This window comes from Ahaetulla prasina, chromosome 3 (assembly GCF_028640845.1).
Source record: "Ahaetulla prasina isolate Xishuangbanna chromosome 3, ASM2864084v1, whole genome shotgun sequence".
In the NCBI taxonomy this organism is placed as follows: domain Eukaryota; kingdom Metazoa; phylum Chordata; class Lepidosauria; order Squamata; family Colubridae; genus Ahaetulla; species Ahaetulla prasina.
In genome coordinates, this window is record NC_080541.1 from 170,930,702 (window position 1) to 170,955,697 (window position 24,996).

Genomic DNA, 24,996 nt, shown 5'->3' on the forward strand with positions numbered 1-24,996 from the left:
CTTCCAGCCTTCATGTCCCAGGGCCAGGAGCAAAGCATGTCCTCATGTCCCAGGACTGGGGGCAACATCAGCTGAGTCCTAATCACACAGTCACTAGAGAACCTCGGCACAACAAAAAGCACACTTTGCAGTCTTGTCATTATACTGATTGGCCTTCTCCACTCAAACCTTTGTAGCAAAGGTGGCCGAGTTCAGGAGTACTGAAACAATTATATCTGACTCAAGCTGTCATGACTGTCACAATTTCTTTCCTTGATCATCATTTCACCTGTGTAGTACTGCAGTGCCACTTGATAGCAGAGTCCTCAATAATGATGAATCAGGTGGGCAGAGCTCAGGATGTGGAGGGCTTAAAGGGTTACATTATTAATGTATTTGCACACAATGCACCTATGAGTTACTTCCTGACCCTCCTGATGTCAGGTGTGCTCTGCTGCCAGCAGTGCATGACAAACTGTCTCACCAGGAATTATAGCAGACAGTAGGGAAATTATGCATTTCACCAGTTACTACTGTGCTGGGTTTTTGTTCGTGCTGTCATCACTTGGATAATCCCATATTTAAGTCCTACTTACCCTTTTCTTGGAGGAATATCCTTTTTTTATCTATGATGTTTGCTTAGTTCAGGTCACAGCAACAGCATCATATTGCCTAATGCGTTAGGCAAGTGCTCTTCCTCAATTTACAACAGCTCATTTAGTGACCATTTGAAGTTACAACAGCATTGAAAAAGGTTATGACCGTTTTTCACACGGCCATTGTAGCATCCCCAGGCTCATGTGATTGAAAGTCAAATACTTGGCAACTGTCTCATATTTATGATGGTTGCAGTGTCCTGGGTCATGTGATTGATTACCTTTTGTGACTTTCTTACAAGCAAAGTCAATGGGGAAGCCAGATGCACTTAACTGTATTATTAACTTAATAACGGCAATGATTCACTTAAGTGTGGAAAGAAAGGCCATAAAATGGGGCAAAGTTCTCTTTATTGTTTCGTTTAGCAACAGAAATTTTGGGCTCAATTGTGGTTGTAAGTTGAGGCTTACCTATAGATCAGCTTAAAACACAGAGAGACCCCTGAAATTCTGAAAGGTGTGATTGCCACCACAGAGCATCGAGTCATAAGTCCTGCATTAGACAGTGTTAGTCAGATAGGGATCAGCTTCCCATGGTTTTTAGCAACCTGCACATAGCTGTCAACAAGACACATGGTATTCTGCCCTGGTTTCTTGACTTGGCCTACTCTGAAGGGCTGACTGAGCCATGACGTGTACTATCCTGAGGACAACAGGTGAAAGGCCTGTGTGCCAGTTGTATCCAGCCACAAATCATATTAGTTACAGAATACAAAGGAATCTTCCAGCAAGTCCTGTCTTTGATCCTTGGTGAAGATTATGTTTGATGGAAGGGCAACACAGTCCAGTGTCACTGTTGTCATGGGTATCAGTTACTGCTAGGTGGGACCCCGAGGAACTGGCTTTCTGATTTCATGGACAAGTTGGCAGTCTGCTGCTACTCACATCAAGATGAGTCTGCTTGCTTGCTTGCTTGTCTTTTGCCCAAAAAAAAAGGGACGTCCATATTTGGAGAGGAAGTTATTAAGGTCACTACCCCATACTCATTGTATAAATAGAACAATAAACACATAGGAAGAATGCTTTGAAATGTAGTGGATGATGGTAAAGATCTAGAATCATTGTGACTGGAATTTCACAATGAATTCCCAGTTGGATCAACTGCTTGCCAGGTGGACCTATATAGTGGCTACACCATTATAAATCTTGGTACCAGGAAATTAGAAGATTCATGCGTGTACCTTGGAAAGAATTTGGCACATATACTGTCTCTGACTCTCCTGAGGGTAAAAGCAATTTCACAAGGTTACTTAAAAGACTTAAATCAATGTAAACCTATGGGGATCCTACCATTGGCACTTACCATCGTTAGTACTCATATCTTGTCCCTTGTACTCTTATCACCTGAGTGCATAGGTCATCATCATTAAAAGTTACAATATTTGAAGAGGCAATGCAAAAGAAAAATGGTGTTATTCCCACTTGAGGATGTCTGGAGAACTCACTTTCTAGTGCTTTAGTGAGCTAGAAGAAGAAAACTTACTGCTTCACATACAGATTCTAGCCCAGCAGTTAGTTGTCCTGAAAGGGGTGGTGACGATGGAATGATTCACAATGATATTTATAATTGCAAGAGCACATTAAGATGCCTTTTTATTGTCCACTGCATACAGTTCTATACAGTAGAGGATGTCAATTACTTTAGTGGCATTATGGATAACTACAGTTTACTGGCTCCTTACATGTACATCTGTTTTGTAACGTGCAATCCAGTATCATTTGTAAAATACCTGGAACAGAAATTCGACAGGAAAGAGGAACAAATGTACTGGTTAATCCAAGCATGCAATCCTACCACTAGAATTACTTACAATCTCCCTTCCCCAAAGCATATGGCAGCACTACAGAAATCTGCGCAAGAAGTGGAGGAAGGGCTGAAGGCCAAAGGCCTTTCCCTATAAGGTTGGCTCATCTAGTGTTTCTAAACCTCAGCAATTTTAATATGTGTGGACTTCAACTCCCAGAATTCCTCCCACACTGGTTAGGAAATTCTGAGAGTTGAAGTCCATACATTTTAAAGTTGCTGAGGTTGAGAAATGTCTGTTTACTGGTAAATCAAATTCTTCTTCCCACACTTGCTTGCTTCCTCCCTCCCTCCACCTGCTGCACAAAAACTATTAAGTGAATTTGAAAAAGCCATTCAGGAACCAAATATGTTTAAACTGACCAAAAATCAAGTCAGAAACCAGCCAGCCACATTACATTTACTAGAAACTAGCCATGTTTAAATGATCTAGCCATGAACTTAAACCATATAGAGACAAAACATATATATATGTTTTGTATGTGTGTGTGTGTGTGTATATATACACACACACACACATACATACATATATATATATATATATACACAGGCACACACACACATTGGGAAAAGTAGCCAATGCCTCTCATTCCTCTAGTCCCATCCCAAGAGAAGAGGAAGCCGTTCTGAAGAAAAGTAGAGAAATAAAAATGAAACAGTTTTGTAAGGTGTGAAACATCCCTTCGTTTAGCCATCTAAATAAAAGAAGATGAGACATGCTTTTGTTTTGTTTTATTTATTTATTTTGTCACAATAGTATATATAAGCATATGCATGAAGTAACTATATAATATATAAGCATATATATAAGCATGAGTATATAATAACTATATTAATTGGATATAACGAAAGGAAACAATAGGACAGGAACGGTAGGCACGTTTGTGCTCTTATCTACGCCCCTTAAAGACCACTTAGGAACGGGGTGAGGTCAACAGTAGACAGTTTTCGGTTAACGTTTTGGGGATTTTGAGTAGATACCACAGAGTCTGGTAGTGTGTTCCAAGCATTAACAACTCTGTTACTGAAGTCATATTTTCTGCAATCAAGACTGAAGCGGTTAACATTAAGTTTAAATCTATTTTTTGCTCTTCTATTGCGTATTTTTGCCTTTGCTATCTTGTTTATTTCATGAAGGCATACCTAAGACTACAAAATCTTTCTGCATATATTTTCAATTTTATAAAACCTATACATTCTTTAGGTCCAGCATTAACTTTTACTGAAAAGTGTCTCCACCCCCACCCCGCCCCCGTTTTTTTTTACTTAGGCATGATTATCACTTAATTGATCGAGGTCCTCTTCCGGGTGCAGCCTCGTTGAAGTTCATTGATTGATATTCAAGTGCCAGTTATGCACCTACAGATTGGCATGGTTTAATGCGTTTATATCAATATTTTATTTTTCCCAATTCTTAACACTTCTAATCCCGGTACAAACCATTCGCGTGCAGGAGCAGAGGGAACGAGGAACTTTCCGTGCTGTGACGTACGTTGCCATGGTGACGTTCTAGCAGCGTCTAATGCTGGGCGGGGGGGAGAGAGAGAGAAACTAGGGATGAAAACAAACATGGCGGAGAGCAGGACAGCAGAAACGGGTTAGTAATTGCTGTAGTTCTCGGGAGGAGGGGGCGAGATTTGGGAGAATTGCCTGGGGGTCTTTGAGGAGAAAGGGAATTAACATAAATGGGTGGGGAGGAACGGCTTTCGGAATAAGTCAGTTCAGCTCTGAGTGTTTTGGTAAGGAATGACCTCATATTCTGTGCAAAGTGTTGCTGTAAGCAAACAAGCGTTTATATTTTCGGACATAAATATAACAGTCCCTTTGCTGGACATGCTGGTCAGAAAGGGATCCACTTACAGGATGAAGGAAGTATAGGCCGGGGGCTTATATAGCTTGAGGGTGGGGAGGAGATCCTTATACTTCCAGGTATATTAGTGTATACTGATAGCTATAAAGTCTCCCACAAAAGAAATGTCGTTTTTGGAAGCAAGGGAGCTTTTTGAGGACCATGGAAAAACTACAGATAAAAGCAAGTAGTAGTATCTGAAGAGTGAAGGGGAATGAAACGGCATGGGGTTTAAAATGAAAATGTCCCCTGGATATATTCATAAAAGAGGCTTAGATGTCTGAATGAAAAACATAACCTAACCTAAGCAGTATTGAAAGGGGGAAAAATAACAGTAGTCATGCCAGACCCCCGAGGGATTGAGAAAGGCCAAAGAAATTTGGGGTTAATACAAGGAGGTTGATTACCTTGAGGTTGGAATCATAGACAGACAATTTGAGGTCCTCAATGATTTCAGACAAAGGTCTTAATTACTGTTAATTCCTTAATTCCTGCAGCAAGTCTACCTTTTCTTTCTGGAAAAAAGAAAAAGTTTTTATAATTAAATACAAATTGTGGTGAAAGTTGAAAAATACTGTACATTTTTACTTTGTGTTAATTAAATCTGATGCAAGAAATATTTATGAATATCAATATTAGTCTTATTGTTTCATGCAATTTCTTGTATTTGGTGAACATAGAAATAAGATATCTGAATTTTTAGGTGCAACATTTTTTTTCCAAAATCCACCCTGGTCTAAAATGGCAATTTTCAGGCAGGTGCTGACATTTCTACACAACAGCTGCTTAAGATAACTATGGTTTCAGGGGCTTTAAGCCTCATTTCAGCATCCTTTTACCATTTGGCCGTTATCAGACTACTTCTGTCATTTCACTTCCAGGAATTATCATTCTGTTCTGACATATGCTGTTCCACTTCCATTTTTGTCATTACAAATCATATTGTTTCTTCTTTCCAGTTCTTCATCAAGCACTGCTGTATGATGCTTACCTGTATTTACTTTCATTTTGGCTCATCTTAAAACACTAAAAAGAAGCAGGGGACATCATGAGCTAATCAGTGCTCTCTTCCAGTTGACCAACAGGACAGTTAAAAATACCTCACTATGCACATAAAAGGGAAAGAAAATACTACACTGTACATTTTGTCTAGTCTTCTGTAAAGAAAATCTGAGCAATTGCTGTGAGGAAGGTTTCTAACTGCCTTTCCTCTCATGCCTTTAACATTCTCTTCAAAACTGTGAGAGTGAAAGGAAAACAGGTATTTTCCAACTAGATATTTTTTGCAGTACTACATTCTGGTTGAGAGAAAGGAAGAAATTTCTTCCTTTCCTAACAAGTCTGTTGTTAGGAACCAGCTAACAAGGTGCAGAAATCAGAAGGTGAAATTTAAAACCACTGACTAAGATATTCCTGCCAATTATCTGGCAGAAATAGGTTTAAGAGATAATATTTTATAGCTATTCTAGTAATAACACCAGTTTCAGATATGATGATGTAGCACAGGGGTAGTCAACCTTTTTATACCTACCGCCCACTTTTGTATCTCTGTTAGTAGTAAAATTTTCTAACCGCCCACCGGTTCCACAGTAATGCGCCGTGTATTGTTATCTGCACATGCCTCTCGCGCATTGTAGATTGGATTTGGGGGGGCGGCTACCAGCTCTGCTTGTCTGTTACAGCTGGGTGGTGTGGGGGGAGATGCGCGAGATATTCTGGGACGAGGCTCTTTTGTTTGCGGTTGCACTATAGTGCCATTTAGTTTCACTTACGTAACGTGAACTAAACTTATGTGCGGGTGATACAAATAGTATATTTTCAGAAATTTAAATTGTCACAGGGAATTTTATGAAAACCTAATGAAAATGTTTTTAAATAATGCTATGAATTTTTTTAAAAAAGTCAAATTAAAAAAAAGGAAAGTGCTTCAATATCGGACAAAACCCCTACCGCCCACCATGAAAGCTAGAACACCCACTAGTGGGTGGTAGGGACCAGGTTGACTACCACTGGTGTAGTACATCCTTAATGCCCATATCTAAGATTTCCAAGCCATCACTTTTCTTTTTTTCTTTTCAAAGGTTTTGGTAAGTGGCTGGAAACTGAACCTTGACTTTCTGGTCTTTGTTCTCTTGCTTGTCTTCTCTATCTGAAGTATATTCTTGATTCATAATGAGCCCTGGAGATACACTGGGGAGAGGTAGAGGAGAAGAGAGTTGCTGGATTTGGAGCTTTACTGTTTGCAAATTATCCAAAATAATTTTTAAATTAAAAAAGTAAAATCAGGAAGGCAGAGAATGAGCTTTAGACAAGTGAAATTCTAGGAGTGCCCATTGGCTCTACATTGCTAATTAAGAATTAAACTAGTGTTACTAAATGATCTTTAATATGGCCCTTACAAAAAACTTTGTAAGTTCATGTAATAAGAGTGGTTTTGGGATTTTTTTGCTTAAATCCATACAAACAGCACATTGTAAGATCCCAATTCAAGTGTTAATATAATAATTATACGATTTACTAGGTTGTATAGGATCTGGATATCTAATGAAAGTTATCATGACAGTATTTGTTTTCAGTGTATATAGCTCAATCTTTAACAAAAATGATTCCGAAAGGACCTTAAAAATGAGTGAAGTGATAGTTTCTGGGTTCTGAAATATATCTCACAAGGAAAAGAGAATGGTAATATGAGGGGGAAAAACTCAGTTCCCTGTTCTGTAAAATTACAGTTTACATAATAACCAGCTGGGAGAAACAGTTCAGATTGAGAAAGGGCCAAAAGCAGCTGGTCTCTTAGCAGAAACAATGACATAGCACTGCTTTTATTCCTCTCAATTTGCTCTGCATTACTAGTAAATTATTATAATTTACTATTTTTACTAAGATAATTTGCTTCACGTTATATATAAATCTTTTATTACAGAGAAGTCTGTTTTAACTAATAATACATTTTTATCATTTATGAGCAATATTAATTTTAAACAATTTGTGTGAAACATTTTCAATATAAAAATATACATTAAGTGTTATGGTAATCCTTGTTATACATTTATTAAATGTTGGAAGTTATAGAAAGCTAAATTTATTTCTAAACAACTAAACATTATCAACTTAATTCTAAACGTGAATTCATCAACTGTTTTTTTAATAAGCATACATTTTTAAAGGACCCTTTTTGAAAGAACTGTACAGGTAGTCTTTGAGTTACAATAGTAATAGGGAACAGAATTTCCATTGCTAAGTGATGTTGTAAAGCACAATATCGAGTGACACGGTTTAATGATGGCAATCTTGGCACTCCCTGTGCCATTGCTATTTGAATAACACCAGTTGTTTGGTAAGGCCCCATTTCAATCAAAGCTATTCCAAGCTTGGTGCTTCCAGCTCCATGCCTTAATAAGGTCTGCCATTTTGGCCATTGTCCTGCACTCTGCCCACCCTCCTAGCCAGCTGCTCTTCCCACCCTGTGCTCCCTGCTTGCTCTACTGGCCTTGCCACCCTGTGCTCTGTTCACCTGGCTGGCCTTGCTGCCTTGTGCTCACTGGCCCTACTATCACCAGGGAACCTTTGCCATCTTCTGCTGATGATGGGGCACAGCTGGCCTTGGCCTATATGAGGCAGCTGCTGGTTGCCTTAGCCTTCTTCCCAAGGCCACTCACACCATTCTCCAAATAGCGTGCACTATTCTCCAAATATTTTCCACTCTTCTTGCAATGCGTTGGAAAGCCTTTCAAAAGTTTTCTGAGGTCTTCTGAAGCATTGTGAGAACTGCACATGCAATTTGGAGAATGGCAGGGGCAATGGGTCCAGCTGAGGCTGCTGAAGGCCCTAGGCCTCTACTTCAGCCCCTGCACATTGGTATTGAGAAGATTGCTTTCTTCAACAATCATCCCAAGTGCTAAGATAGCTCTGGTGGATGTGCCTTATGAAGCATTATCTGGGAGTAAAATGCTGCCTGAATTATGGAACTGCTTCACAGAATAATACAATTGGTTCCCAACCCAGTCTTGATTTAAATATTAAGTGAAGGAACATTTATTCAACTATTTATTTACAATTTATTTTACAATTCTAAAATAAATTTAGAATTTATTTACAATTTCTAAGTACATCCAATTTAACAATGAATTTTGACCCATCTGGTACATTTCTGGAAGTTAGTATTGTGGGATTATTTTGTCTTTTACATGGCTTTTTAGCTTAATTCTGTTTGTTGACAGAATTGTTGACTATCATTATATACTTTTATCAAACTGTTTTTATTTATTTTTAATTTTATTTATTCGTATCCCACCTTTATTACTTTTATGAATAAGTCGAGGAATATCTAACAGACTTCCTCCTATTTTCCCAACAATGACAAAACCTTGTGAGCTGGGGGTTGGGCTGAGAGAGAGTGACTGGCCAAAAGTCACTCAGCTGGCTTTCATGGCTAAAACAGAACTTGAACTCACATTCTCCCGCTTTCTAGCCTGGTTCCTTAACCAATAGACCAAACTGGTTCTTTCATATATTTTGTACATTGTACATAGTTCTGGGATTCCTCAACAAAAGAGTGTTATATAATTAAACAATAATAATTAAACAATAACCATTACATTCATGTAAAACCAACTGTGGTTTTAACTATAGCTATGATTCAACTAACAAACACCATCTCTTTTTTCCAAATACAAAACATGTCTAATGAGAATTACCAATGGATAGGAATAAGTAGGATTGCATATCTCATTTCTTTGTTTAGATGCCATTAATTTCAATGAAATGTACATCTGTAGAGAATCTGAAGTTGATATTAGCAGTATATTAAAAACAAACAAGCTAAATTTAATTAATAGGATGTCAATGAGTAACTACAATTTGCTTAAGTATATAGCACTGTAAAGTAAGGTGTGTTATATATGTTTAATAACGTTTTAATTCTCTGATATAACTATATAGGATTTTATTGTGAACACTTAGGCCCATTCTCTAGAATAGTAATTGTAATTACTATATGTTTATTATATAGTGTATTATATGTTAAGATACTGTAACTGTAAGATACTGTGTGTATATATATATACACACACATACATACATACATACACACACACAAACACACACACATACACACATATATATATATGGCGGGGTGGGTTTCACTTACCTTTGCTACTGTTTCGCACGTGTGCGCTTGCTTTGCGTGCGTGCATGCTACTTCTGCACATGCGCAGAAGCTTCTGCGCATGCATAGATCCTATTTGATGATGTCCGGGTGGGTGGACAGAGTCTCCTGCTACGGCGGCTACCAATTTGGCCAAACCGGGATGAACCGGTACCAACCCACACTGATATATGGCCAAGGCAGGACTAGAACTCAAAGTCTCCTAGATTCTAATTTGGTGCCTAATACACTATATATAATAAGGTTGGGCCAATTACTCTTTCTCAGTCAGCTTACCTCACAGGGTTGTTGTTGTTGTATGGAAAATAGGAGGAAGAAGGTGGATTTGGCCCCTTGTGTTATTTGTAAAAATAATAAAGGGAGGATACAAATAAATAAAATTAATACATTAAAATACCTTATTGGGAGTAATTTTCAAATAAGCTTTTTTTGAAAAGAAGGCCTTGCCTGGGAGGCCCAAAGGACAATGTAGTTGTGGGGGCTGGCTGGTATCACGAGAACTATCCCTCTTCCTTCATCAACCAATTTTAATAAGGTTAAATTGCCTTCTTGGAAATTTTCTTGTCTGTTTGGAATTTTAATTTTTTTTAAATTTTAACTGTAAACTAATTTTTACATTTTAATTTTATAAATTGTTCTATATGCCAATATTGTGCTGTCCACTGCTCAGGATCTCTGTTTGAGGGATATGGGCGATCTAGAAATATGAAATACAAGTAAGTAAGTCAGTCGGGGGAAGTATGTCCCCTTTATGACCTGGAGATTTCAACTCCCAGAATTCCTCAGCCAACCATGCTGGTTCAGGAATTCTGGGAGTTGAAGCCACAGGTCTTAAAGGGGATATAGTTTTCCACCACTGAAGTAAGTAAATAAGCATTAGGTTTTGCCACCTTTGCAAATCCTTGATAAAGAGAACCATTTCATTTTATTTTGTGTTGAGTTTCTAATTAATTGGCTTCTTTATTGTTATTCCAACAGGTAGCGACATAGAAATAGATGAAATCATTACAGGAAACTTAAGCAAATATACAGCTTTTCCACCAGGTTACTATGGACAGACAAAAAAAGGTCATCTTGTATTTGATGCTTGCTTTGAAAGTGGTAAGTAGATTGCTAGTTATCAGATTAATTGGTGACAACTATTAGGTTTTAAATTTAGCTAGAAAATATTTACAGTATTTATTTATCAACTGTCCATGTCCCTAACAGAGGAACTTATTACTGTATTTTTCAGACTATAAGACACACCTAAATTTACAGGAGGAAAACAAGAAAAAAATAGTTTTTGGCCTCCTCGTGTTGGATTTTCACTCTCCCAGACCCCCAGAAGCACTCTGCAGTGCTTTCACCCACTTTTTTTTGGGGGGGGGGAGGTGCGTCTTATACTCCAAAAATACGGTAATCACTAAAAGCAATACATATTGAAAATAAGCCTATATTTTTAAAATATAAATAACTTTATGGGACTTTGACCAACAAATAATTATTCTTTATGTTACTGCAAAACTAGAAATTAATTATGAATAAATGTATAAGATATGATTTATTTCCATTCAGCAGAAATACAGGAGGAAGTCCTTGCAGTGAAAACTTTTGTCTGTCCTGATTCTCAGGATTAGAAGGTTTTAAGTACCTGTCTCCATTGGATGCATTTTATGTGTAGACATTCTCTTATCTTTTTCATCTGATATCATAATCTCTCATTAGGCATAGCTGTTGTTGGAAAACAACATTAAATTATACTGTTTGGAAATATGCTGTCTCCTACCAATAAGAAACCTTAAGATGACTTTATTTTGATAATTTCACCAATAGTTGATTTATAAAATAGTACCAAATATTAAAAACACGACAGAAGAATTGTTGTCTAAACAGTGTGAGAATAGCTGTGGTAGGTTAGGACTATTAATGCAAAACAAATAGTACATATTTTGCTAAAAGAGAGAGATTGAATTTGTCCATTTAAACTATAGAGTTTCTTGTGTGCACCCTAGAAAGCACTTTAATTAATGGGAGAGATAAAGCAGCGTAATGAGGGCATTGATTTCAGTTATATTATGATTTACAGGTTCAAAATATGTAAATTTTATTTCATATTCATATATAAGGCAAGAATAATTTATTTTATTTAATACCTCACTGTAAAATACTAGGTAGCATACAACATCTAAAACAAAATACATAATAAATCAGAATATATATATATATATATATATATTTGTTTTCTGAGGTTTTCACGGGTGTTTGTATATAGGTCTTTGGTTGTTCGGGTTTTCTTCCGTGTAAAATTGGATGAACAAACGAGATGACACCTCCTGCCTACCAGCCATTTGAAAACCCGCCCTTATTGACAAACGAGTCCCTAACACGAGGAATGACACCAGACCCACACTCACAAGGTCCACACAGGATGTCACCACCGCACATCCACCCAGAAAGCAGACCCAAACCCACACTGATCATGAAGCACGACCAAGGACCAGAAGCCAGACCGCAGCTGCAACATTAGCCATTTCAAACCCCTCCAATTCATGCAGCAGACTGACACCCACTATGAAGATGTAGCACGACCACAAAGCCAAACAACAGCTATGCAGCTCACCAGCTCAAATCCCCCTGCAGCACAGACTAGACTGAGCACAACCAAGCCCCCACCAACACAGGACACACCCCTAGCCAATCAGAGCACAGAAAAACCCCCATCCAATCAGAGCACAGCCAAGCTCCCACCCAATCAGTTCAAACCCCCACTAGCAGTTAAAAGGAAGAAACAGCTGCGATCACACATTGCTCCCAGAAGCACGAAGCTGAAGCCTGAAGATGACGAATGAGACTTTGTCGAAACGTCGCCAAGACACTTCCAATTTTACACGGGAGAAAACCCGAACAACCAAAGACCTATATATATATATATATATATATAAATATATATATATATATATATATATATATATATATATATATATATATATATATATATATATATATAAAATAATCAGAGAGTAGAGGAAAATAACAAAAGCCAAGGATGGTGTTCACAGTATTTTTATGTGTGAATTTGCTAAAGAAGTTGATTTTGTGGAAAATGTTAAATATTTAGAATAATAATGTGAATTTTTCTACTTTTAAAATATTTTTAGTCATTTTGGCCTGTTAGATAACATTTATCATTTTCTGAATAGTTTCTTTATTAAGGTAATAAATAAATATTTATTACTTGTAAGAAATAAATCCTACTGTTTATCGGTGAGGCTAAAATCTTTCTTTCTTTTAATGAAAATGCTACATAATGCTCCTCTATTGCAAAAAAAGAGAATCTTAAAGCACTCTCTAAAAATATTGTAATTGAAAATGGATGCAAATATTTTAATAAATTGTAAAAATATATTTTAAAATCAATTCTGATGAACTGTATTTATTTATTAGGTAATAGTGCCTTACTAACATGAATAATATAGGTCTAAGGTAGAGAGAAATACGTATATTCCACTGATATGTGGAATATGTTTTGAAGGCAAGGCATTCCATTTACAAAAAAATGTCTATATTCTAAATGTGTAAATTTAGAACTCAGAAAAAATACAAACCATTATTATTATTATCAAACAATGTCTCTGAATCCCAGTTGGAAGTTAGAGGCATATTTGAAACACAGATAATGTTTGAGGAGGTACTTATTTTTGGTATGCCAGCTTTTCATGTATTTATTTAAATCAGCAACAAAATTAAAGTGTAGTCTGGAGGGCACCAAGGGAGATATTTGTGGGCATACCTCCTGCAGCTACTTACATCTGCTGTAGTATTTAAACCTTATGGAGTTTATTTACAAACAACTGCATAATTCATGTTTGTGGCTTCTGTGGACTTTCATATAAATAAGCAGTGAGGCAATATGTATTTGGGTGTGTACACACTAACAATAAATAGTAATCTGTTTTACTAGTTTGAACAGTGTTGTGGACAAACTTGTCTTTTAATGGTACAATTACCTATTTTTTATTAATATTTCAAATATTTTTGAAGCCCAGCCCTCTGAGGGAAGGAGAGATTTTAAATAATTTCTAAATACATATGCCATCTTTTCTGTTATTTGATGAAACACATAGAACACAAATTGTAAGACCTGTGAATGTTTGAAGCAAGGAACGGCTTAGGGCCTTCACGCCATCCCACTGATTGAAATAAGCAAACTAGTCAGGAGCGGTAGTAGAGTTAAACCAATGTCTTAAAAGATGTAGCAGAGCTTAAAGCAGGAATAGAGATAAGCGGGATGGGGAGGGAGAATAGCTCTAAGCGTGTGTCAATCTCCACAGAATAAAAAATTCTAAATGTCTACAAGGGACAGGAAATAAACTGAGCAGCATTAGGATATCCTGAAAGAAAGTATAAGGAGCAACATTACTGCAAAGGAACAAATTAGTTGCTATTGAATTGCAGGAGAAAGATAGCCAGGCCAGATGTCTACAGTATACTCAAAGTCTGTTGCAACAAGTTTGGCACTGCTGTTAAAGAATTGCTCTTCATATGACAATAAAACCCTTTATCTCTTTTCCGACTGAGTTAATTTCCTTGGGTGGCAGACAACATCCAAGTTAGAGTTTTCAGTTTTTCCCTTGTGTAATAACTTTTTATTAAGTTTTATTATACAGGCAGCAGAGATTTTTATTCTCCCTTTCTGTAAAGACTTGGCTTGGCAAATTACTTTGTGAGAAAAGGGCTTCTGGCATAAATAATTCCTGATTTTCTCTTCTGTAGTATCACTGATAAAGTATACTTACATATATATATTAACTTGTACCTATACAAGGGTCGAGATTTTGTGAGATTTTGTTAAAATTATCAGAAGCAGTAGCTTTTAATGCCTTTTGATAGGAAAATAGTGTAACAATATTTTAAAGAACTTAATAATATCAATACCACATCCTGAACTTTGATCCACTTATTTAGATCATAAAGAGAAATTGAAGCATGTATATCTCCCTATAATCCCTCAATAATTATATTTGCCATAGTTGATGAGTTCTGTTCTAACCCAGACACACTGATAGGAATTATAGCGTTCCTAATCTGTAACTAGGGAGATTAGGGACATGGATAGCAATGGGATATGGCATACTGGGACCCTGATCTTTGCTATAGAAACCACTGCAATAGAGACTAGATACATAGTGCCAGGATAAAGAAAGATAAGGATAGTAGGATATACGACTCACAAGTTTAACTGTATGACAAATTCATCGTAGATTTTGTTCTCTGTTCCTAGAATTCAGTAGTGGTTCTTATATAGCAATAGCGTTTAGACTTATATACTACTTCATAGTGTTTTTCAACACTCTAAGCAGTTTACAGAGTCGGCATATTTCCCCCAACAATTTGGGCCCTAATTTTACTGACATCAGAAGGATGGAAAGCTGAGTCAACCCTGAGCCGGTGAGGATCGAATTGAGAGCAGGCAGAGTCAGCCTGCAATGCTGCATCTAACCACTGTGCCACCCTGGTTGTTAGAATGTAGTTATGCCCATGTATATGCTGCGTAGACAGAGAAAGCCTAATTATTTAGGCTATAGTTCTATGGTCACCAAGACATTCCAGTAGTAATTTAATAGAGATTTCTCGTTTCAAGAGCAGAGAGGTAGAGGGAGGGACATGAAGGAAGAAAGGAAGGTAGAAGACAAGCTTAAGGGAGGAATGCCCAATTCATATATCCCTTATAATCCTTGCAAAAGAGACAAGATCCTGACATCTTCAGTGGAATGAAGGAAAACAGAAAGAGAACAGTTCTGCAGATAATCCTTAGCAGTGCTAGGATAGCAGCATTCAAAGCATACACAACTACATATATTTGGTTTCTAATACATTATGGCTCCAGAGCTTGCATACATTTTTATGTTACCATTGATTTTATCCCATAGATTTTTTTCTACTTTCAGGTCAGTGACATTAAGTCCTTATCAAAGAAAATTAAGCTTATTCAATGACATATCTCATGTAATTATTTCTTTCTCTCGTTGCCTCTTCTCAGCCACTACAATTGAAATCCTCATGTGTTTTATTACTCTAGCACATCTTCTCTGGCCTTCCTAATATTGTGAAGCTCTTCAGTAGAGAGCAAGATTCATCCAAAGTTTCTTTTAACAGATAAAAAGTGACAGAAATCCAATTTATCTACTAGGTTGCCAAGGTGGAGACTTTCTGTCTATTACTTGTGACCGAAGGAGGCTGTTCTCTTAACCAATAAATGAGGAATGTCATACCGTTGAAGATGTTAGGATGGTCAATAAGTGAACCATTATACCACCTTTCAGTTCTTTCTCCATCCTTAGTATCTGAAGATTCTACTACCCCTATTTCCTGCTCTGAAGCTCTGTTGGTTGAATCAAAGTAATAAAAAGAAATAATAGTATTTTTTTCATCATATTTATATAGCTGCTCATTTCACAAATCATGACTATTGTATTTTGCTCTGGGCAGCCTATAATAATGTAATATAATGATGTTAAACTATTTAACACTACCAGCAATACAGCTACCCTTCAAAAAGACCTTGACTTTGTGTCGGAATGGCCAAAAACTTGGCAATTCCAAATCTCAACCAACAAATGCTCTGTCTTACACATTGGAAAAAAGAATCTGAACACTAAATACAAACTCGATGGACACTACCTTATAGATGACCCCCACCCCATTAAAGACCTTGGAGTTTTCATATCAAATGATCTAAGTGCCAAAGCCCACTGCAACTACATTGCAAAAAAGGCTTTAAGAGTTGTAAACTTAATCTTGCGTAGCTTCTTCTCCAGAAACACTACACTACTAACCAGAGCATATAAAACTTTTGCTAGACCAGTTCTTGAATACAGCTCGCCTGTCTGGAACCCATACCTCATTTCGGACATTAATACAATTGAGCATGTATGTCCAGAAATATTTTACAAGAAGAGTTCTCCACTCCTCTGATCACGACAAAATCCCTTATGCCACCAGACTTGAAATCCTGGGTTTAGAAAATTTGGAACTCCGTCACCTTTGACACGACCTGAGCTTAACTCAGAATCATCTGTTACAACGTCCTTCCTGTTGAAGACTACTTCAGCTTCAATCACAACAATACATGAGCACACAATAGATCTAAGCTTAATGTGAACCACTCCAATCTTGATTGTAGAAAATATGACTTCAGTAACAGAATTGTTAATGCCTGGAATGCACTACCAGACTCTGTGGTCTCTTCCCAAAATCCCCAAAGCTTTAACCAAAAACTATCTACTATTGACCTCACCCCATTCCTAAGAGGTCTGTAAGGGGTGTGCATAAGAGCACCAACGTGCCTACCGTTCCTGTCCTAATGTTCCCTTTGATTGTATCCAATTTCATATAGTTATTACATACTTACGGTTATATATATGTTTATATATCGTATAGTTATTTCATGCTTATGCTTATATATAATGTTGTGACAAATAAATAAAAATAAAAAAATAAAATAAAAAAACAAAGAGTGATAAAGTATTCTACTGTTTAAAAAATCAATGTTACTATTAACAGATTAGCAGAAAAGATTTGATATTATAGGTATTGACAATACAGCCATGTCACTAGTTCCCAATCTACATGTTCTACCCTTTAGTTTGAATCCATCAGTTATGGAGGCTAATAGCGTAATGTTTTACTGAGTGGCAATTGAAAGTTTGTTTCCTAAGTTTTCCTAAAATAACAACTCACATGCACGTTTTCCTCATTTATTACTTTTATGATTTTTTTTAACAATGACATTTAGAAACTCTAAAGCTTTCAAATTTCATAAAAGGTGAAGTCACTCTCAGTGGGCCTCAACCTTTGGTGATTATGTCCATCCGATTTTCTTGGCAGTATTAGGGAAGTACTTTTGGCAAGGAAAACAAAGCATTTACAATAGAGTTGAATTGCAGCAAGCAGATTTATTTAGTCCAACATTTGGTTTCCTGCAGGTCCCATCTTGATGTATCCAGGAAGCCAATAAACAGTGGATGAAGGCAATAGCTTAGCAGTGTTTTAAAATAATTGTCAAATAATATACAGCTGCTTGATCTAATTCCATACTCAATCAAAGTCATAGAATTATGCAAAGAAATATAACTGTTAATCAGAATTCTCAAGTTCTGTTGGATTATGCAATTTGCATCTATATTAAAAATATTTGGTAACTGATTCTATCAGACCCTAGAGTTGTCCAAATGGATCCCATCTCTATTTTATTTATTCTCTTTTGCACTATGTACCATTGCTAATCACCCATAACAGGGTTGCCTAGTGTTCAGGGAATATTTTGAAAGATTCTTGGATGAAAGGAAATAAGATGAGACAGTCAATTTCTAACCATACTTCTAGAGGCATGGATTCAATTCACTGTATGATATTTTAAAATAAAAACATGGCCCATATTCTAACAGTCTTAAACACTTTCAAGTCTCATTGTTTTCAGTGTAGGGACATATTTGAATATTTCTAACTGAAATCAATATAGTGCTTTTTTATTAGCATAATAGTTGTATCCACACAGCTATCTGGTAGAACTATATTGTGTGGTTCAGGGATTTTTGCCATTTACCCCTGTAAATGGTTATTGGAGTCAACACCACTTGTTAAGACTCATTGCAAGGCATTTTAGGTTGCTACCCCCAAACTTTCCTAATCTAGATACTACAATTAATTATTATGACCACAGTTTCAATCAGTCAAGCAAGAGTCAAAATTGAATGGCCAAGGGTAAAAATTCAGGAAAAAGTATTTATAAGAAACTTACTAAACAAAAGTATGCTCAAAATCTGGGACAGCTGTGGCAAAACATTTAGCATTGACAATCACAATTCAGAAGAATGAGCAGCAAGAAACAGATCCTGGCATAAGTCTGTGTTTTTAGAAACTCGAACAGGGCAAAATGCTAGATTGTCACAGAAGGTGTTCCAAAATTTAATGACTCTCAGACAGAAGCATTTACAATAGAGTTTCTTAACCCTATTTAGATACAGTGGGCATTGATTAGTGCTGAGTGGAAAAACTGGGCTATCAGGGAGTAAATGCCCACTTTCATGTAGAATGTTATTCCTGACTATCTCTGAACAGATCTTAGTATAGTGGCAATCCAGGTAAGAATATAAAAACAGTCCTCCTGAAGTAGGATGACCTGAATAATTATTTTCTACTAGATTTTACAAAAGAAGCTTGTTAAATCCTTTAAAAAATCACTGAGCAAAGGGGCAAAAAAGAAATGAAGAGAAACCAAATCTTATGATAATATTTCAACAAACTATACATTAAGACTAATAAAGTAAAATGAAGGAATATAAAGTTGGTTTATTTGATCAAAGTTAAAACAAAATACATTGTTCTTCTGCTAATCCTGTATGGACTGTCTACTAATAATTAGAACTGAAAAAATATTTTTTTACATTTTATTTATAACTGCTGGGATAGAGGATGAAGAGATAAATGTTTGTGCCTTTGAGGAGGTTAAGTCACTAAATGTGTTTATACTTGTGATGAAGGTTGGAAATTCCTTCTTTTTATATTTATTTTCTCTTTATTATTTTGTTTTTCTAATTTTTTTTGTGTGTATCGTTATGCCTTTCTAGTCTTTTTTCTTTAAGTTTTTGTATTAAATTCTATTTTATAGAGGTAGTCCTCGACTTACAAGAATTCATTTAGTGACCATTTCAATTTACCACAGCACTGAAAAAAGTGACTTATGACAGGTTTTTACACATGAGTTTTCACACTTATGACCTTTACACCATCCCTGTGGTTACATGCCTCATTAATTGGATGTTTAAAAGTGGTGGTGAGAAATTTGTGTCAGAAGCAAAGAGCCATGACTATCCGTAAGGTTGCAGCATAGAAGATTTATTTAATCCTATATACAAGAATCTGATCAAATAAAGTTTAACACTAAATAGGTGCCAGATAAGGGTCAATGGAACTCAGGAGCAGTAGGACTTGGAGCACTTGTGGGATGACGTGTTTAACTCTACCCCCCAGCTCTGCTTGTTCTTTTCCTACAGTTTGTACCTTCAGATCTGCAAGATTCTCTGGTTTACCTGGGAGGGCTGACACATAGAGTTGACCCTTCATTGACTTACTCACTTAAAATCTTTTTCCTGGTTACTTAAAGACAGCTAAGATCCTAACAGTTAGGGTTTCTCCTGTTTTCTCCAGTGTGTGTTACTGTATAATTTTTGTAGTGATTGCTGCTTTGAGTACTTGTGAGCTTGCAATTTATGTAATCAGTAACTAGCTATCTTATTTTCTTTTTCCCTATAGACTTCAATTATTCAAAGCATCAGAGTTTTTTTCAGTTACTCCTACCTTTACATTATGTGTCTAAAATATCTAAGCTTTACTTTTATTAATGTTATTATTATTCCAGTGAGCAATTTTATTTCATCTAGAATAGAATGATTTGTTCTTGTGGCCCAAGATTCTCTCAACAATATTCTCTAACTCGCAGTTCAAATTAATATTTCTGTCTTTAACCTTTCCAATGGCTAGTGTCTAAGCTAAGATAAGTTTAACTTTCCCAGCCATATGTTACAACTGTTAGGTAAAAATCATAGCTTCTTTATTATCTTGTTGAGAATGTGATCTCTGACTTTTTTCTTTTTCCTATATTTGGCAGAATCTTCTTCCAAAGAAGCAGATATCTCTCTATTTCATGGCTATAGTCTTTTTACTTTTTTGAAACAAATAAAATAATGGCTGTTACTACTTTATTGAGTTATGTTGCTGAGTGACACGTTATATATTACTTTATTAAGCTGCATGTTATTTGCATTGAGTTGGCATGACACAATCTTATTTTTAAAAATATCAGAAAGCAGATCTGGTTTTGTACTTTCTTCTTTCGCCTTCCACAAGAGATTTCTTCCTTGTTTCTAGCCAACAAAATGGTATTGTCAACATCAATATTCACAGAACTATTTGTGCCAAACTTAGCAAGATGGTTGATGGAGCCTTATGATAAGGGCTCCACCCATTTTTTTTATAAGCACCCTTAAAAGGAACAAGCATTGCCTGTTTGTCATCTTGCCACTTTTGAGATCTTTATTGGGCAGTTGATGCTGATCAATATATCCAAGGTTGTTATAGTATCTCCCAACTGTTATTATTTTTCATTTCCATTTCTTCTATCTAGCCTTTATCCTAATATATTTTTCAAGTTATATTAATCCAGATTTGATTCACCATTTGACTAGTTTAAATTCACCCTTCTTTGTAATCCTTCTGTTTTTTATCATCCCAAGTAGTTTAGTAACTTCATGGGCTTAATCTTTTCCCCAATTCATACTCCCTTTCTTTGCTATGATAAAAAGAAAAGTCTTTATTCCTGGTTATTCCCTTATCTTGACATTATGTTTTCTACTGCAGAACATTAAAATAAGCATATGAAAGCCTGGTTGCAATGCCTTTTAAATGTTTTTTAAAGGAGATGCCATTGCAGGAAAGGGACAGGAGGCTATTATAGAGACTAACTGCAGTGTGCAGGAAGTTTGCTGTGAGTGCAGGGCAGAAAGTATGTTAAGAGAGGAGTCCAAATAAACCCATCAGATGCTCTATACCTGCAGCAAGTAGCCCCATTTCTTGGGACTTCATTGTATTGTTTCCATACCTCTGCTGTATAAAGTTTTTATCATTTTTGACATAAAAATTGCTCTGTGAAATTTGAAATAATGTATAAATCCTGATTCCCTAATGTTTTGCTCTTTTTAAAGGTTAATTAAAACTCAGCTTGCCAGTGCAGAATGGAGAATACAACTAATCTTGACTGAATAGCATTAGAAATCCTAAGCATACTTACACAGGAGTACAAACCACCGAATTCAGTGATACTATGTAATAAATATAAATAAGTTTCCTTGCATAGCCTATCTTACAAGCCTCTTTCAACTGGTTTCCTTGTCAAAATAGAAAGGGAAAAATGTAATTCCTCAGTATTACAAAGATCTCTTCCCAATTTCCAGCCAGGTTATACAGAGTATAGTGGGCTAAATGGAATCATTTCCAGCAGAGTACCAACTTCTGCATGCTTGTTTAGAACTAAGAAATTAACGGATATTGAAATTAATGGGTATTACTACAAACTGTTGAAATTAATGGGTATTACTACAAATTAAGTATATACAGTTTTATGTTTTCTGAGCCCAGATTTTCAACCTTTTAAAAAAATCTCTATATAAAGTTTTGTATATGGAAAAGTTTATGTATATTTAGATGGAAGATACTGTATGTTTACAACTCAAATGCCTTATTTTATAGACAGTTAAGTTTAGTTAGTTATTAGGAGCATATTGAGAAACAAATAGGGCACAAGTACTCATTTGTACATTTGTACCCTTTCATGGTTTACTGCCTTGTCATGGCGAAGGGGCTTACGTAGCTCAATGAAGCTATGAGCTATGCCGTGCAGGGACACCCAAGACAGACAGGTCATAGCAGAGAGTTCTGACAAAACGTAATCCACTGGAGAAGGAAATGGCAACCCACTCCAGTATCTTTGCCATGAAAACCCCATGGACAGTACAAAAAGGAAAAAAGATATGACGCCGGAAGATGAGCCCCTCAGGTAGGAAGGTGTCCAATATGCTACTGGGGAAGAGTGGAGGGCTAGTAGCGCCAGAAAGAATGAAGCGACTGGGCCAAAGCCGAAAGGACGCTCAGCTGTGGATGTATCTGGTGGTGAAAGGAAAGTCCGATGCTGTAAAGATTTTTTCTCCATAGGAACCTGGAATGTAAGATCCATGAATCAAGGCAAGCTGGATGTAGTCAAACAAGAGATGACAAGACTGAACATCGACATCTTAGGAATCAGCGAACTAAAGTGGACAGGAATGGGCAAATTTAATTCAGATGACTATCAGGTATACTACAGTGGGCAAGAATCCCTCAGAAGAAATGGAGTGGCCTTCATAATCAATAAAAAGTAGGAAAAGCAATACTGGGATACAATCCCCAAAATGACAGAATGATCTCAGTCCGAATCCAAGGCAAACCATTCAATACACAGTAGTTCAAGTCTATGCCCCAACCACTGGTGCTGAAGAAGATGAAATTGACCAGTTCTATGAAGCCCTACAGCACCTGATAGAATTAACACCAAAAAATGATGTCCTTATCATCATGGGATATTGGAATGCTAAAGTAGGAAGTCAAAAGATTACCGGAATAACACGCAATTATGGCCTTGGAGTACAAAATGAAGCAGGGCACAGGCTGATAGAATTCTGTCAAGACAATACAATGGTCATAGCAAACACTCTTTTCCAACAACCTAAGAGACGACTCTACACATGGACATCACCAGATGATCAACACAGAAATCAGATTGACTATGTGCTCTGCAGCCAAAGATGGAGAAGCTCTATACAGTCAGTAAAAACAAGACCAGGAGCTGACTGTGGCTCAGATCATGAGCTTCTTCTTGCAAAATTTAGGCTTAAACTAAAGAAAGTAGGGAAAAATACCAGGCCACTCAGGTATGAACTAAATCATATCCCTGATGAATATACAGTAGAGGTTACAAATAGATTTAAAGAATTAGATCTGATAGACAGAGTGCCTGATGAACTATGGACGGAGGTTCGCAACATTGTACAAGAGGTAGCAACTAAAACCATTCCAAAGAAAAAGAAATGCAAGAAAGCAAAAAGGCTGTCTGAGGAAGCTCTGCAAATAGCTGAGGAAAGAAGGGAAGCGAAAAGCAAGGGAGAAAGAGAAAGATACACCCAGCTGAATGCAGAATTCCAGAGAACAGCTAGAAGAGATAAGAATGCATTCTTAAATGAACAGTGCAAAGAAATAGAAGAAAACAACAGAATAGGGAGGACCAGAGATCTATTCAAGAAAATTGGAGATATGAAGGGAACATTTTATGCAAAGATGGGCATGATAAAGGACCAAAATGGCAGGGACCTAACAGAGGCAGAAGAGATTAAGAAGAGGAGGCAAAATTACACGGAAGAACTATACAAGAATGAGCTTAACATCCCTGATAACCACGATGGGGTGGTCACTGACCTTGAGCCAGACATCCTAGAATGTGAAGTAAAATGGGCCTTAGGAAATCTGAGCAACAACAAAGCTAGTTGTCGTGTCCCACTCCTCCGCTGACGGCCGGGTCAGGGAAATCCGAATCAGGCTTGCCTCTGCAGCTCTGCCCAAAGTCCTAGCAAAGTCCTCAGAGCAGGCAGGAGACCAGAAAGTGACTTCAGCAAGATAAGTTCGACTTTGCCTGACTCAGAGACTGCCAGAAAGCAGATCCTTTATATAGGCCATGGGGTGTGGCTCCATGACTCAGCACTCATTAAAGCCTGCCCCTCCCTTCCTTCTGTTGCCTCCGCCTATCCAGTCTTCTGATGCGAGGGTCACTCCAATCAGCAGCTGTTGGAAATAAACTTTCCTCAGGCTCACATGCTGTGGAAGAGGGGGAGGGGTCTAGCTGCTCCGTTTGCCTGGGCATGGAGCCAGGGCTGGGGCCGGGGGGTGCTCCCTCCTCTGCAGCCTGCTTGGGCATGGAGCCAGGGCTGGGACCGGGACCGGGAGGTGCCCCCTCCTCTTCAGCTTGTCTGGGCATGGAGCCAGGACTGGGGCCAGGAGGCATACATTCCTCCGTGTTCGGGAGCAGATAAGAAGGCCCCGGGCAAGACACAACACTAGTGGAGGAGACAGTATTCCAGCTGATCTATTCAAAATCTTAAAAGACGACGCAGTAAAAGTGCTACACCCAATTTGGCAGCAAATTTGGAAAACTCAACAATGGCCACAGGATTGGAAAAGATCAGTTTACATTCCAATTCCAAAGAAAGGCAATGCCAAAGAATGTTCAAACTATCGCACCATTTCACTCATTTCACATGCTAGTAAGGTTATGCTTAAAATCCTACAAGCTAGGCTCCAGCAGTATGTGGATCGAGAACTACCAGAAGTACAGGCAGGATTTCGTAGAGGCAGAGGAACTAGAGATCAAATTGCCAACATTCGCTGGATCATGGAGAAAGCTAGGGAGTTCCAGAAGAACATCTACTTCTGCTTCATTGACTATGCTAAAATCTTTGTGTGGATCACAACAAATTGTGGCAAGTTCTCAAAGAGATGGGAGTACCAGACCATCTTATTTGTCTCTTGAGAAATCTGTATGCGGGTCAAGAAGCCACAGTGAGAACTGGACACGGAACCACTGATTGGTTCAAAATTGGGAAAGGAGTCTGGCAAGGCTGTATACTATCACCCTGCCTATTTAACTTATATGCAGAACACATCATGAGAAAGGCGGGGCTAGATGAATCAAAAATTGGAATTAAGATTGCTGGAAGAAATATCAACAACCTCAGATATGCAGATGATACCACTCTAATGGCAGAAAGTGAAGAGGAACTAAAGATTCTCTTGATGCAGGTGAAGGAGGAGAGTGCAAAAGTTGGTTTGAAACTCAACATTAGGAAAACTAAAATCATGGCATCCGTCCCTTTCAATTCCTGGCAGATAGATGGTGAAGAAATGGAGGTAGTGACAG

General features: G+C 37.3%; 1 protein-coding gene across 1 annotated transcript in view; it reads left to right on the top strand.

Annotated features, from left to right (window-relative positions):
- Positions 1–4,002: 4,002 nt before the first annotated feature.
- The window catches only part of AGBL4 (AGBL carboxypeptidase 4), a 950,336-nt gene continuing 929,342 nt past the window's right edge, over positions 4,003–24,996 (top strand). The window contains exons 1-2 of the mRNA XM_058175448.1: positions 4,003–4,036; positions 10,434–10,556. Coding sequence (XP_058031431.1) covers positions 4,009–4,036; positions 10,434–10,556 — 151 coding nt within the window. The 5' untranslated portion in view covers positions 4,003–4,008. The remainder of the gene's footprint in view (positions 4,037–10,433; positions 10,557–24,996) is intronic.